The 15,321-nt window shown below is 42.6% G+C and overlaps 1 protein-coding gene across 1 annotated transcript; it reads left to right on the plus strand.

Moving 5' to 3' along the window:
• LOC107626660 lies at nt 11,533–14,819 on the plus strand. Its single transcript, XM_016329557.1, has 5 exons — nt 11,533–11,685; nt 11,991–12,518; nt 12,684–12,875; nt 13,510–14,577; nt 14,811–14,819. The coding sequence occupies exons 1-5, from the start codon at nt 11,533–11,535 to the stop codon at nt 14,817–14,819; spliced, it is 1,950 nt and encodes a 649-aa protein (XP_016185043.1).

The following is a 15,321-nucleotide window of genomic DNA, read 5'->3' on the forward strand; positions in this document are numbered from 1 at the left end:
TATATTGTCATCTTCACGGTAAGCATGAAGCCGCTTCTGAGATTCATAAGTAGCTTCAACGATTGGCAAAATAGGTGAATCCCCCTCTTTGCTCTCAGCCATCTCGTCCTCCTTCTTGGCCCTCTTTCTTTTTGGCCGAGGATTTACCTCAGAAGGAATAGCAGCACCATCCTTCTTTGTGTTCGTCGACCCCTCCTTCTCTGTCTTCTTCCTCTGACTAAAAAAAGGACTTCAATCCAGCAGTAGTAATGGTCAGCGCCTTCTCAGCTGAAAGAAAAACAACAAGTCAGACGGAACTACACAACAGCACTAAAGGACATTTTCAAAACGAATTACCTAGGTAATCCAACACGGCTTCCTTATCGGTATCCCACTTTAACAATTCCGCAACAGACAATAGCCCTGCTGATTCTGACACCTCTAATAGAAACTCCAACATAATATTCTCATCAGACACCCTATCATGTACATCAAGAACCTTAACAAGGTCGGGCGACCAGGAAACAGGGAACCTTTCTTCTAAAAACTCAGTTAAGTAAAATGGAAACTCCTCCTCCACGCTCCTAACTTTCACAAACATCGTCTTGAAGTCCTTAAAAGATGATTTATAAAGGGAAAATACAGCGCAGCGAGGGTGGCTACTAAGGTTTATCCACACACCACGTCTAACACCCTTAGTCTGAAACAACGAAAAGAAGACCGCAAGGGAAGGAGGGTATTCCAGGAGATCCATCAAGTTCTCAAAAGCTCTAACAAAACCCCATGAATTAGGGTGCAACTGGAAAGGATCACAGTTCAGCCAAAATAGAACACCACACTCAAAATCGGTAAAAGGAAGACGAACCCCGAGCTCAGTAAACAAACACGAGTAACAGTAAAAGTAGGACCACCCATCAACTTTCTCACACACGCGATCGTCCCTACCACAAGGTAAAAACTCTACCCTCACATTCTGACCATCCCTAACCCACACATTAGACCCCAACGCCTTCACCGACTCCACATCACAAAACTGGGACACACAACATTTCACCTGCTCGCTTACCCAGCTACAAGGATCATCATCCACCACAACAGTCTTACCCTTTTCCATTACAAAGAGACAACAAAACAACAAGAGCAGAAAAGAAAGGGAAAAAACCAGAAGATATCAAAACCTACCTTTGCTACTCATCTTTTTCTCCGAAAAAAGCTTAAAGTGAAGAAGCAAAAAAGTAAAACTGGGGGCTCACCCAAAACAAGCCAGGTAATAAAACTACAAAGGAAACCGAAACGGTTTCTTTTTACATTCATTGATAACCGTTCCAATCTCAGCCATCTATTTATTACATCAACATCCAACGGTTACAATACCTTCGAAAGCTGAGCCATGAATTCCACATCAATCATTTCCAGTGCAGGAAACGAAGCGCTAATTAAATGCCACAAACGAACTTCCTTTCCCAACGAAAACCAAGGCAAGCTCGGGGGACAGGACTACCACTAGAAGAAAAATTTTTCGGCCGAGGTAAAGCTCAGAAGCTCGCCTTTGTTTTCTTACAACAAAGCAAGCTTGGGGGCTATGATACATAGCGTATACCTCGGCCTCCAAACCGAACATATACCTCGGATAAGGACGTTACCTAATAACAAACCCACCAAATCAGGATGAACTAAGATAAGCTCGGAGCGTAACCAACATTTCCAAACGTCATTATGATAACCTCGGAAGTTACAGAGAATCCCGCAAGATACGACAACCGAACACACTAACAACGCCTATATAAGCACATAGGTAACCTCGGAGTAAAACAGGTCACAGAACTCATTCTGATTTACTTCTCTTATTTTCTCATAACTCACATTCTTACTTGAGCGTCGGAGTGCTTTTTGCAGGTGTTCCAACTCAGCCGACGTATACCTCTTCCACCTGAGCACTGTAGCAGGCAGAAGGAGTCGTTATACCTCGGCCCTATACGCACGGAATATTTGGCGCCCAACGTGGGGCCCTGAGTTAATCTAACCCCACCTTTACTCCCACATTACACTTGTCTCTTTCCTTTTGTGCAGGGATTTTTGACCTTCCAGTTATGGCTGAAAACGGAGCTCAATCCTTCAACCAAGCCGAGCTCCTAGCCCAGATGGCCGAACTCCAGGCAAAAGTTTGCAGACTTGCCGAGCTCTCCACACAGAATAATGCAGGAAAACACGAGGAGAGTAGCTCTAAAAACTCGGCCCTGGGAAACTCAGACCCCTTGAGTATCACCCCGCCAAAAGAAAAGCTGACGCTAGACAACCCCTTCTCCGAAGAAATCACAAACTTCAAGATGCCAAAGAATTTTGTTTTGCCTAACTCTTTGGAACCTTATAAGGGGATTGGTGACCCCCGAGCTCACATTAAAAAATTTCAATCCATTATGTTTTTTAACGGCGCTAATAACGAACCTATACTTTGTCGTTCTTTTCCCACTTATCTTGATGGTGCTGCTTTACTGTGGTTCTCTAAATTATCTGCAGGATCAATTTCATCCTTTGAGGACTTAGCGAGATCTTTCATCGACTACTTTGCCGCCTCCAGGATATACGTCCACGGATCTGATTACCTCAGGACAATTAAGCAAGGACAACATGAGAGTCTTAAAGATTACCTAACCCGATTTGCCGAAGCCACCATGGGGATTCCAGACTTAGACCCCAACGTCCACCTACACGTGCTTAAAACTGGACTCAGGCCTGGGAAGTTCAGAGAAACAATTGCAATCACCAAACCCAAATCATTGGAGGAATTCTGAGAGAGAGCTGCAGGACAAATGGAGATCGAGGAATTGCGAGAGGCACAAAAAGCGGACAAACAGCCGACCAGAAAGGAGGAAGAAAGAACATTCAAACCGCCGAGCAAGAAAGACCAAAAGAAACCCTTCAAGCTCACACCAAAGTTCGATACATACACCAGATTTAATACAAAAAGGGAGAACATAATCAAGGAGATCCTCAACGCCAAAATAGTCAAACCTTCCGCTAGAGCAGGAAGCTATCAAGATCAACGGTTCGTAGACAGAAGTAAGCATTGTGCCTTCCATCAGAAGTATGGACACACGACGGAGGAATGCGTAATAGCCAAGGACCTGTTAGAAAGGTTAGCTCGGCAAGGGCTCCTAGACAAATATGTCGAAGGACGGAAAAGCGGAGAAACCAAAAAGGAACCAGAAGAGCGATCAACGGAGAAAGAAAAAGGAAAATGGACAACAACAGACCCCTCCAAGGGGATCATAAACTGCATATCATGAGGATACGCAGGAGGGGACGAAACAAGCTCGGCACGAAAAAGAAGTTACTGAGCAATGCTGGCAATCGAAGGAACAATACTTACAGTAAAACACAACACAACAGAGCTAGAGATAACCTTTGGACAGGACGACCTAGCCTCAACAGGCCCAAACCTCGACGACCCAGTGGTGATCTCCATCCAAACAGGAGAGTTATTGGTAAGAAAGGTACTTTTGGACCCAGGTAGTAGTACTGATGTATTATTCTATTCAACCTTCATAAAAATGCAATTATCTGAAAAGGCCATGCAACCCTCATCGGGAGAACTGGTTGGGTTCTTCGGAGAAAGGGTCCCAATAAAAGGACACATATGGCTAAAAATAACCATGGGAGACACCCCATTAGCAAAAACTATTGATATCCAATATATCATAGTTGACTGCCCTAGCCCTTATAACATTATTCTCGGACGACCCCCCTGAATAAATTCAGAGCGGTGGTATCTACATTACACTTGTGTGTCAAGTTTCAGGTACAAAACAACAAGATAGCAACAGTACATTCATACCATCAACAAGCTCGGCAATGCTACAATGCAAGCCTAAAGAAAATCAGCATACAACCAAGAGCTAATCAAGGGACGAAGATGATCCACACCACGACCGAGGTACTGACACTCTCCGAGTTGGATCCAAGGGAGGACTTCCAGGAGAGGCCTCAACCAATAGACGAACTCCAGAAGATTCTCCTGACGACAAAGGCCGAACAGTTTACCTATATCGGCCGAGCTCTAGAAGGAGAAAAGAGAACAAAGCTAATAAGAGTACTCCAAGACAATGCCGACTTATTTGCCTGGACACCAGCAGACATGCTAGGGATAGATCCGAATATAATCTGCCACAAGCTCTCCATAAACAAAACAAGTAAGCCAATTGCCCAGAAAAAGAGGAACCTCGGAGCAGAAAAAATGAAAGCAGCCCTTGAAGAGACAAAGAAACTTCTCAACACCGGCTTTATCAAAGAGCTCCGCTTCACCACATGGCTCTCAAATGTGGTAATGGTAAGAAAACATTCGGGTAAATGGCGCATGTGCGTCGACTTCACAAATCTAAATAAAGCTTGTCCAAAAGATGCCTATCCTTTACCTTGCATTGATAAACTAGTAGATAATGCTTCTGGATTTAAAATTTTAAGTTTCATGGATGTATACTCTGGATACAACCAGATCCTCATGCACCAAGAAGATCAAAGCAAAACAGCTTTTATAACAGAACACGGAAATTTGTGTTACAAAGTTATGCCGTTTGGTCTTAAGAATGCAGGAGCAACATACCAGCAACTCATGGACAAAGTCTTCCAACAACAAATAGGAAGGAATATGGAGATCTATGTAGATGATATGGTAGCAAAAATCTCGGTACAGGGATCACACTGTGATGACCTAGAAGAGGTCTTCCAACAGCTCCGAGCATATAACATGAGACTCAACCTAGAAAAATGCGCATTCGGAGTTCAAGGAGGGAAATTCCTCAGATTTATGCTAACCCCTCGAGGAATTGAAGCAAACCCAGAAAAATGTGAAGCTATTCTCAAAATGAACTGCCCAAAAATAATAAAAGAAGTACAACAACTAGCAGGACGAGTTGCCGCACTATCACGATTCCTACCTGCAGTAGCAAACCGATCATACCATTTTTTTCCAAACAATATCCAAGAATAAAAAGTTCAACTGGACAGAAGAATGCGAACGATCTTTCACAGAGCTTAAACAAATACTGTCATCACCACCAATCCTTCAAAAACCAGAGCTCGGTAAACCATTATATTTATACTTATCAGTTTCTAACCATGCCATAAGCTCGGTGCTAGTTTCTGAAATAGGGAAAACACAAAACCCGGTGTACTTCGTCAGCAGAATTCTACAACCAGCAGAAACCAGGTATCCAAGGATAGAATAACTCGCATTGGCCCTGGTCATAACAGCAAGAAGACTGAGGCAATACTTCCAAAGCCATATTATAATAGTTAGAACAAATCAACCACTGCGACAGATCCTAACCAAGCCCGAGCTGGCTGGGCGTCTAACGAAGTGGTCCGTTGAGCTCTCCGAATATGACGTACAATACCAACCTCGGAAGACTCCAAGACTGCAAATACTAGCCGACTTTATCTCTGAGCTGACAACCGAGGACAAACAAACAGAACATAACTGGAAACTCTATGTAGATGGCGCAGCAAACAAGGCTGGAAGTGGAGCCGGCGTAACACTTAAAGAAGGCGAACAGGTCATAGCCGAGCAGTCATTGCAATTCTCCTTTCCAGCAAGCAATAACCAAGTGGAATATGAAGCTCTTCTAGCCGGACTAAAGCTCGCCCAGGATTTGCAAATAGCTCACCTCACTGTATATTGTGATTCCCTACTCGTCGTCCAGCAGATCAAAGGCGAGTTCCAGGTAAAAGATCCTTTGTTAGAGAAATACTGGCTCATAACAAAGGATCTTATTTCAAAATTTCATAAATTAGAAATAATACATGTGAGCAGAGAACAAAACACAAGAGCCGATGTTTTATCTAAGTTAGCAACAACAAGGCCACAATCACACACGCCAACACTTTCACAATTAACACTTGACAAACCAAGCTTTGAATTAAATAGCATATTGAGCATTACACAGGAAAAAGATTGGAGGACACTGTTTCTCGAATACATCAAAACACGAGTCATCCCAACAGACGAACAAAACCAAAAACTCTTTCGAAGAAGAGCAAGCTACTATACAATCGTTAGAGACAACCTATACAGGCGAGGATTTTCACAACCACTCCTAAGATGCATAAGCAAAAACGAAGCTGAAACGGTAATGGCGGAGACCCATGAAGGGGTATGCGGTAACCACATTGGAGGCCGAGCATTATCCGCCAAAATATTGCGAACAGGATACTATTGGCCAACAATGAAGAGAGACTGCTTTGCCAAAGTAAAAAAATGCGACAATTGCCAAAAACATGCCATGATATCCACAACACCCGCAGAAGAGCTACACACTCTAGAGGTAAGCTGGCCTTTCGATAGATGGGGGTTGGATATCCTCGGCCCCTTTCCGAAAGCACCAGGACAGGTAAAATTTCTTTTGGTATCAACAGATTATTTTTCAAAATGGATCGAAGCACAACCTTTGGCACGAATAACAGCTGAAAAGGTGAGATCTTTCCTATGGAAAAACATCATTTGCCGCTATGGTATACCTAGAGAAATAATCTCTGACAATGGAAGACGGTTTACGGATCAAAACCTCGCCTTATTTTTACAAAACTTCAATATAAAACATCACTTTAGCTCGGTCGAACATCCACATACAAACGGCCAAGTAGAATTGGCTAACCGAGTTGTTTTACAGGCCTTGAAGAAGAAATTGGACGACGCTAAGGGCGAATGGGCTGACCTTGTTCCAGAATTCTTATGGGGCTACAACACGACAACTCATTCAGCAACTGGAGAGACCCCGTTCAAATTGGTGTATGGCGCAGAAGCCCTCATACCCGTAGAAGTCGGAACGCCAACCCACCGAGCTGAACTATATTATCGGAGCAGGAACAACAAAGAAAGAGCAACCGACCTAGACCTCGTGGAGGAAGAAAGAGAAATAGCGACAATAAAACAACTAGCCATGAAACAGCTCCTACAAAAACGACATAACAAAAAGGTGGTTCCCAGAATATTTGAAAGTGGGGAACTTGTCCTCAGAAAAATAGAAGAGGCAAGAAAGCCCAAAGCCCGCGGGAAGCTAGCAGTGAATTGGGAATGACCATTTCGAATCAGCAAAGTGCTCAGCAAAGGAGCATACCAACTAGAAACCCTATTAGGAGAGCCAGTATCAAGAAACTGGAATGTATCCTCCTTGAGAAAATACCTATCATAATATATGCAAAGCGGATGAAGGTACTCTTTTTCCCATTTGAGGTTTTATCTCAAGTAGGGTTTTACTCAAAGGGTTTTAACGAGGCCAAACGCCATATCTAATTTTTTCAAAGCGATTATCCACATCCTACTTCTTCAAATACCTATCCATATACAAAATTTTTACAATCAGTCTTCCGTACTTATTCTTTCAAGTATTCGCCTCGAAATATATTCAAACAAACACAGCTCAAACAAGCGGCCAAATTAGTTATGCAAAAGACGTCTAGACAAATATGAATACATATGCATATCAAAACAAAAAACAAAACCGAGCTTCATACTCGGAAAGTCTTAACAAACCAAAGAGCAAAGTCAAACAATGTTTCAAAATAACATCACAAAAAAAAATTCATAAAACCTAACAAAGTCCTCATTCTATTTTATCCCCAATACTGGAATTGTCACTCTCTTTATCAGCTTCATCATCAATCAACTCCCCATTCACAATAATCTTTGTAGCATCCAACTTGTTGACATCAACATCAGGAAACAAAAAATGGACCTGCGCAGCAGCCCGATCGAAACCCTGGGCAAAACCCTCATATACCTCACCCTCTAGCTCCTTAACACGAGCAACAAGCCGACCATTCTCAGACTTCAAAGTACCAACTTCTTCAGCAACCAACGAGTGAAGTCTTTTTTCTTCATCCAATTCAATACCCCTCTGCTTCAAAGACGAAGATAGCTCAACAATTGTCTTCTCTTTCTCTTGAAGAGAAGCAGACATCTCAGCAACATTCACAGACTCTTTTTCCTTAAACTCGATGGCAAGCTCTTGAGCCCTCCCCACAGCAACTATCCTGGCACCTACAACCTACGACCAAAAAGCAACAGTCATATAACAAAAAGAGAAATAACCACAATAAACAAAATAACTATAAATACCTGAAGAAAGCGACTGATGCCAGCTCGCCCAACCTCGTCAATCATTTTCAAGTCCTCGGGAAAGCGACACAACTAGTCAGCAAGGGTAGCAAATGGAAAAAACCTCGACCACAGCGACCTTATATTGTCATCTTCACGGTAAGCATGAAGCCGCTTCTGAGATTCATAAGTAGCTTCAACGATTGGCAAAATAGGTGAATCCCCCTCTTTGCTCTCAGCCATCTCGTCCTCCTTCTTGGCCCTCTTTCTTTTTGGCCGAGGATTTACCTCAGAAGGAATAGCAGCACCATCCTTCTTTGTGTTCGTCGACCCCTCCTTCTCTGTCTTCTTCCTCTGACTAAAAAAAGGACTTCAATCCAGCAGTAGTAATGGTCAGCGCCTTCTCAGCTGAAAGAAAAACAACAAGTCAGACGGAACTACACAACAGCACTAAAGGACATTTTCAAAACGAATTACCTAGGTAATCCAACACGGCTTCCTTATCGGTATCCCACTTTAACAATTCCGCAACAGACAATAGCCCTGCTGATTCTGACACCTCTAATAGAAACTCCAACATAATATTCTCATCAGACACCCTATCATGTACATCAAGAACCTTAACAAGGTCGGGCGACCAGGAAACAGGGAACCTTTCTTCTAAAAACTCAGTTAAGTAAAATGGAAACTCCTCCTCCACGCTCCTAACTTTCACAAACATCGTCTTGAAGTCCTTAAAAGATGATTTATAAAGGGAAAATACAGCGCAGCGAGGGTGGCTACTAAGGTTTATCCACACACCACGTCTAACACCCTTAGTCTGAAACAACGAAAAGAAGACCGCAAGGGAAGGAGGGTATTCCAGGAGATCCATCAAGTTCTCAAAAGCTCTAACAAAACCCCATGAATTAGGGTGCAACTGGAAAGGATCACAGTTCAGCCAAAATAGAACACCACACTCAAAATCGGTAAAAGGAAGACGAACCCCGAGCTCAGTAAACAAACACGAGTAACAGTAAAAGTAGGACCACCCATCAACTTTCTCACACACGCGATCGTCCCTACCACAAGGTAAAAACTCTACCCTCACATTCTGACCATCCCTAACCCACACATTAGACCCCAACGCCTTCACCGACTCCACATCACAAAACTGGGACACACAACATTTCACCTGCTCGCTTACCCAGCTACAAGGATCATCATCCACCACAACAGTCTTACCCTTTTCCATTACAAAGAGACAACAAAACAACAAGAGCAGAAAAGAAAGGGAAAAAACCAGAAGATATCAAAACCTACCTTTGCTACTCATCTTTTTCTCCGAAAAAAGCTTAAAGTGAAGAAGCAAAAAAGTAAAACTGGGGGCTCACCCAAAACAAGCCAGGTAATAAAACTACAAAGGAAACCGAAACGGTTTCTTTTTACATTCATTGATAACCGTTCCAATCTCAGCCATCTATTTATTACATCAACATCCAACGGTTACAATACCTTCGAAAGCTGAGCCATGAATTCCACATCAATCATTTCCAGTGCAGGAAACGAAGCGCTAATTAAATGCCACAAACGAACTTCCTTTCCCAACGAAAACCAAGGCAAGCTCGGGGGACAGGACTACCACTAGAAGAAAAATTTTTCGGCCGAGGTAAAGCTCAGAAGCTCGCCTTTGTTTTCTTACAACAAAGCAAGCTTGGGGGCTATGATACATAGCGTATACCTCGGCCTCCAAACCGAACATATACCTCGGATAAGGACGTTACCTAATAACAAACCCACCAAATCAGGATGAACTAAGATAAGCTCGGAGCGTAACCAACATTTCCAAACGTCATTATGATAACCTCGGAAGTTACAGAGAATCCCGCAAGATACGACAACCGAACACACTAACAACGCCTATATAAGCACATAGGTAACCTCGGAGTAAAACAGGTCACAGAACTCATTCTGATTTACTTCTCTTATTTTCTCATAACTCACATTCTTACTTGAGCGTCGGAGTGCTTTTTGCAGGTGTTCCAACTCAGCCGACGTATACCTCTTCCACCTGAGCACTGTAGCAGGCAGAAGGAGTCGTTATACCTCGGCCCTATACGCACGGAATATTTGGCGCCCAACGTGGGGCCCTGAGTTAATCTAACCCCACCTTTACTCCCACATTACACTTGTCTCTTTCCTTTTGTGCAGGGATTTTTGACCTTCCAGTTATGGCTGAAAACGGAGCTCAATCCTTCAACCAAGCCGAGCTCCTAGCCCAGATGGCCGAACTCCAGGCAAAAGTTTGCAGACTTGCCGAGCTCTCCACACAGAATAATGCAGGAAAACACGAGGAGAGTAGCTCTAAAAACTCGGCCCTGGGAAACTCAGACCCCTTGAGTATCACCCCGCCAAAAGAAAAGCTGACGCTAGACAACCCCTTCTCCGAAGAAATCACAAACTTCAAGATGCCAAAGAATTTTGTTTTGCCTAACTCTTTGGAACCTTATAAGGGGATTGGTGACCCCCGAGCTCACATTAAAAAATTTCAATCCATTATGTTTTTTAACGGCGCTAATAACGAACCTATACTTTGTCGTTCTTTTCCCACTTATCTTGATGGTGCTGCTTTACTGTGGTTCTCTAAATTATCTGCAGGATCAATTTCATCCTTTGAGGACTTAGCGAGATCTTTCATCGACTACTTTGCCGCCTCCAGGATATACGTCCACGGATCTGATTACCTCAGGACAATTAAGCAAGGACAACATGAGAGTCTTAAAGATTACCTAACCCGATTTGCCGAAGCCACCATGGGGATTCCAGACTTAGACCCCAACGTCCACCTACACGTGCTTAAAACTGGACTCAGGCCTGGGAAGTTCAGAGAAACAATTGCAATCACCAAACCCAAATCATTGGAGGAATTCTGAGAGAGAGCTGCAGGACAAATGGAGATCGAGGAATTGCGAGAGGCACAAAAAGCGGACAAACAGCCGACCAGAAAGGAGGAAGAAAGAACATTCAAACCGCCGAGCAAGAAAGACCAAAAGAAACCCTTCAAGCTCACACCAAAGTTCGATACATACACCAGATTTAATACAAAAAGGGAGAACATAATCAAGGAGATCCTCAACGCCAAAATAGTCAAACCTTCCGCTAGAGCAGGAAGCTATCAAGATCAACGGTTCGTAGACAGAAGTAAGCATTGTGCCTTCCATCAGAAGTATGGACACACGACGGAGGAATGCGTAATAGCCAAGGACCTGTTAGAAAGGTTAGCTCGGCAAGGGCTCCTAGACAAATATGTCGAAGGACGGAAAAGCGGAGAAACCAAAAAGGAACCAGAAGAGCGATCAACGGAGAAAGAAAAAGGAAAATGGACAACAACAGACCCCTCCAAGGGGATCATAAACTGCATATCATGAGGATACGCAGGAGGGGACGAAACAAGCTCGGCACGAAAAAGAAGTTACTGAGCAATGCTGGCAATCGAAGGAACAATACTTACAGTAAAACACAACACAACAGAGCTAGAGATAACCTTTGGACAGGACGACCTAGCCTCAACAGGCCCAAACCTCGACGACCCAGTGGTGATCTCCATCCAAACAGGAGAGTTATTGGTAAGAAAGGTACTTTTGGACCCAGGTAGTAGTACTGATGTATTATTCTATTCAACCTTCATAAAAATGCAATTATCTGAAAAGGCCATGCAACCCTCATCGGGAGAACTGGTTGGGTTCTTCGGAGAAAGGGTCCCAATAAAAGGACACATATGGCTAAAAATAACCATGGGAGACACCCCATTAGCAAAAACTATTGATATCCAATATATCATAGTTGACTGCCCTAGCCCTTATAACATTATTCTCGGACGACCCCCCTGAATAAATTCAGAGCGGTGGTATCTACATTACACTTGTGTGTCAAGTTTCAGGTACAAAACAACAAGATAGCAACAGTACATTCATACCATCAACAAGCTCGGCAATGCTACAATGCAAGCCTAAAGAAAATCAGCATACAACCAAGAGCTAATCAAGGGACGAAGATGATCCACACCACGACCGAGGTACTGACACTCTCCGAGTTGGATCCAAGGGAGGACTTCCAGGAGAGGCCTCAACCAATAGACGAACTCCAGAAGATTCTCCTGACGACAAAGGCCGAACAGTTTACCTATATCGGCCGAGCTCTAGAAGGAGAAAAGAGAACAAAGCTAATAAGAGTACTCCAAGACAATGCCGACTTATTTGCCTGGACACCAGCAGACATGCTAGGGATAGATCCGAATATAATCTGCCACAAGCTCTCCATAAACAAAACAAGTAAGCCAATTGCCCAGAAAAAGAGGAACCTCGGAGCAGAAAAAATGAAAGCAGCCCTTGAAGAGACAAAGAAACTTCTCAACACCGGCTTTATCAAAGAGCTCCGCTTCACCACATGGCTCTCAAATGTGGTAATGGTAAGAAAACATTCGGGTAAATGGCGCATGTGCGTCGACTTCACAAATCTAAATAAAGCTTGTCCAAAAGATGCCTATCCTTTACCTTGCATTGATAAACTAGTAGATAATGCTTCTGGATTTAAAATTTTAAGTTTCATGGATGTATACTCTGGATACAACCAGATCCTCATGCACCAAGAAGATCAAAGCAAAACAGCTTTTATAACAGAACACGGAAATTTGTGTTACAAAGTTATGCCGTTTGGTCTTAAGAATGCAGGAGCAACATACCAGCAACTCATGGACAAAGTCTTCCAACAACAAATAGGAAGGAATATGGAGATCTATGTAGATGATATGGTAGCAAAAATCTCGGTACAGGGATCACACTGTGATGACCTAGAAGAGGTCTTCCAACAGCTCCGAGCATATAACATGAGACTCAACCTAGAAAAATGCGCATTCGGAGTTCAAGGAGGGAAATTCCTCAGATTTATGCTAACCCCTCGAGGAATTGAAGCAAACCCAGAAAAATGTGAAGCTATTCTCAAAATGAACTGCCCAAAAATAATAAAAGAAGTACAACAACTAGCAGGACGAGTTGCCGCACTATCACGATTCCTACCTGCAGTAGCAAACCGATCATACCATTTTTTTCCAAACAATATCCAAGAATAAAAAGTTCAACTGGACAGAAGAATGCGAACGATCTTTCACAGAGCTTAAACAAATACTGTCATCACCACCAATCCTTCAAAAACCAGAGCTCGGTAAACCATTATATTTATACTTATCAGTTTCTAACCATGCCATAAGCTCGGTGCTAGTTTCTGAAATAGGGAAAACACAAAACCCGGTGTACTTCGTCAGCAGAATTCTACAACCAGCAGAAACCAGGTATCCAAGGATAGAATAACTCGCATTGGCCCTGGTCATAACAGCAAGAAGACTGAGGCAATACTTCCAAAGCCATATTATAATAGTTAGAACAAATCAACCACTGCGACAGATCCTAACCAAGCCCGAGCTGGCTGGGCGTCTAACGAAGTGGTCCGTTGAGCTCTCCGAATATGACGTACAATACCAACCTCGGAAGACTCCAAGACTGCAAATACTAGCCGACTTTATCTCTGAGCTGACAACCGAGGACAAACAAACAGAACATAACTGGAAACTCTATGTAGATGGCGCAGCAAACAAGGCTGGAAGTGGAGCCGGCGTAACACTTAAAGAAGGCGAACAGGTCATAGCCGAGCAGTCATTGCAATTCTCCTTTCCAGCAAGCAATAACCAAGTGGAATATGAAGCTCTTCTAGCCGGACTAAAGCTCGCCCAGGATTTGCAAATAGCTCACCTCACTGTATATTGTGATTCCCTACTCGTCGTCCAGCAGATCAAAGGCGAGTTCCAGGTAAAAGATCCTTTGTTAGAGAAATACTGGCTCATAACAAAGGATCTTATTTCAAAATTTCATAAATTAGAAATAATACATGTGAGCAGAGAACAAAACACAAGAGCCGATGTTTTATCTAAGTTAGCAACAACAAGGCCACAATCACACACGCCAACACTTTCACAATTAACACTTGACAAACCAAGCTTTGAATTAAATAGCATATTGAGCATTACACAGGAAAAAGATTGGAGGACACTGTTTCTCGAATACATCAAAACACGAGTCATCCCAACAGACGAACAAAACCAAAAACTCTTTCGAAGAAGAGCAAGCTACTATACAATCGTTAGAGACAACCTATACAGGCGAGGATTTTCACAACCACTCCTAAGATGCATAAGCAAAAACGAAGCTGAAACGGTAATGGCGGAGACCCATGAAGGGGTATGCGGTAACCACATTGGAGGCCGAGCATTATCCGCCAAAATATTGCGAACAGGATACTATTGGCCAACAATGAAGAGAGACTGCTTTGCCAAAGTAAAAAAATGCGACAATTGCCAAAAACATGCCATGATATCCACAACACCCGCAGAAGAGCTACACACTCTAGAGGTAAGCTGGCCTTTCGATAGATGGGGGTTGGATATCCTCGGCCCCTTTCCGAAAGCACCAGGACAGGTAAAATTTCTTTTGGTATCAACAGATTATTTTTCAAAATGGATCGAAGCACAAAATAAAAGTACGATATAATAATGTAGGATATTTATGATGTAATAAAAAATTTTATTTTCTCTCTTTGGCCTTAATTTTAAAGATTTTTCTTCTATTATTCTCTCTCATTTTCTATTTAATTCTCTATCCATAGATACAAATTCGTATAATAATTTTTAAATACTACTAAAATTGTATAGCCACTGTAATTGCGTAACAACTATAGCTCTACCTAAATTCGTATCAAGATTATCCATGGAGTAAGGAAAAAATTGTTTACTTAGTTAAACATGCTGCTCAAGATTTCTCTAATGTTGTTACCACCAAAAAATATATTATTCTTTTTTCTTTGCAATATAATTGGAACCACCTCCAATAAATGTCTGTAAAGTGAACTGCGATGCAAGTCTTTTTGAAAATGAGCAATTAGCTGGCTTTGAATGTATTATTAGAGACAGCATGAGAATTTGGATAAAAGGTTGTTTTGCCAGTATATCTCTTTCTAGTGTTCTTGATCTGTTGTGAGCTTCATGCTATTTGGAGAGGGCTTGTTATGCCTTGGGATTGCGAGTGCAAAGAGGTCATATGTGAAACTGATAATCTTGATACGTTTCTTCTTGTTTCGCGAAGCACAACCAGCATGATTATGAATGACTCTGATCTGCTTGACAAAATCAAAGAGATGCTCCAACGCAATTGGACAGCTACTTT

The sequence above is a fragment of the Arachis ipaensis genome, chromosome B02 (genome assembly GCF_000816755.2).
Source record: "Arachis ipaensis cultivar K30076 chromosome B02, Araip1.1, whole genome shotgun sequence".
Classification (NCBI taxonomy): Eukaryota; Viridiplantae; Streptophyta; class Magnoliopsida; order Fabales; family Fabaceae; genus Arachis; species Arachis ipaensis.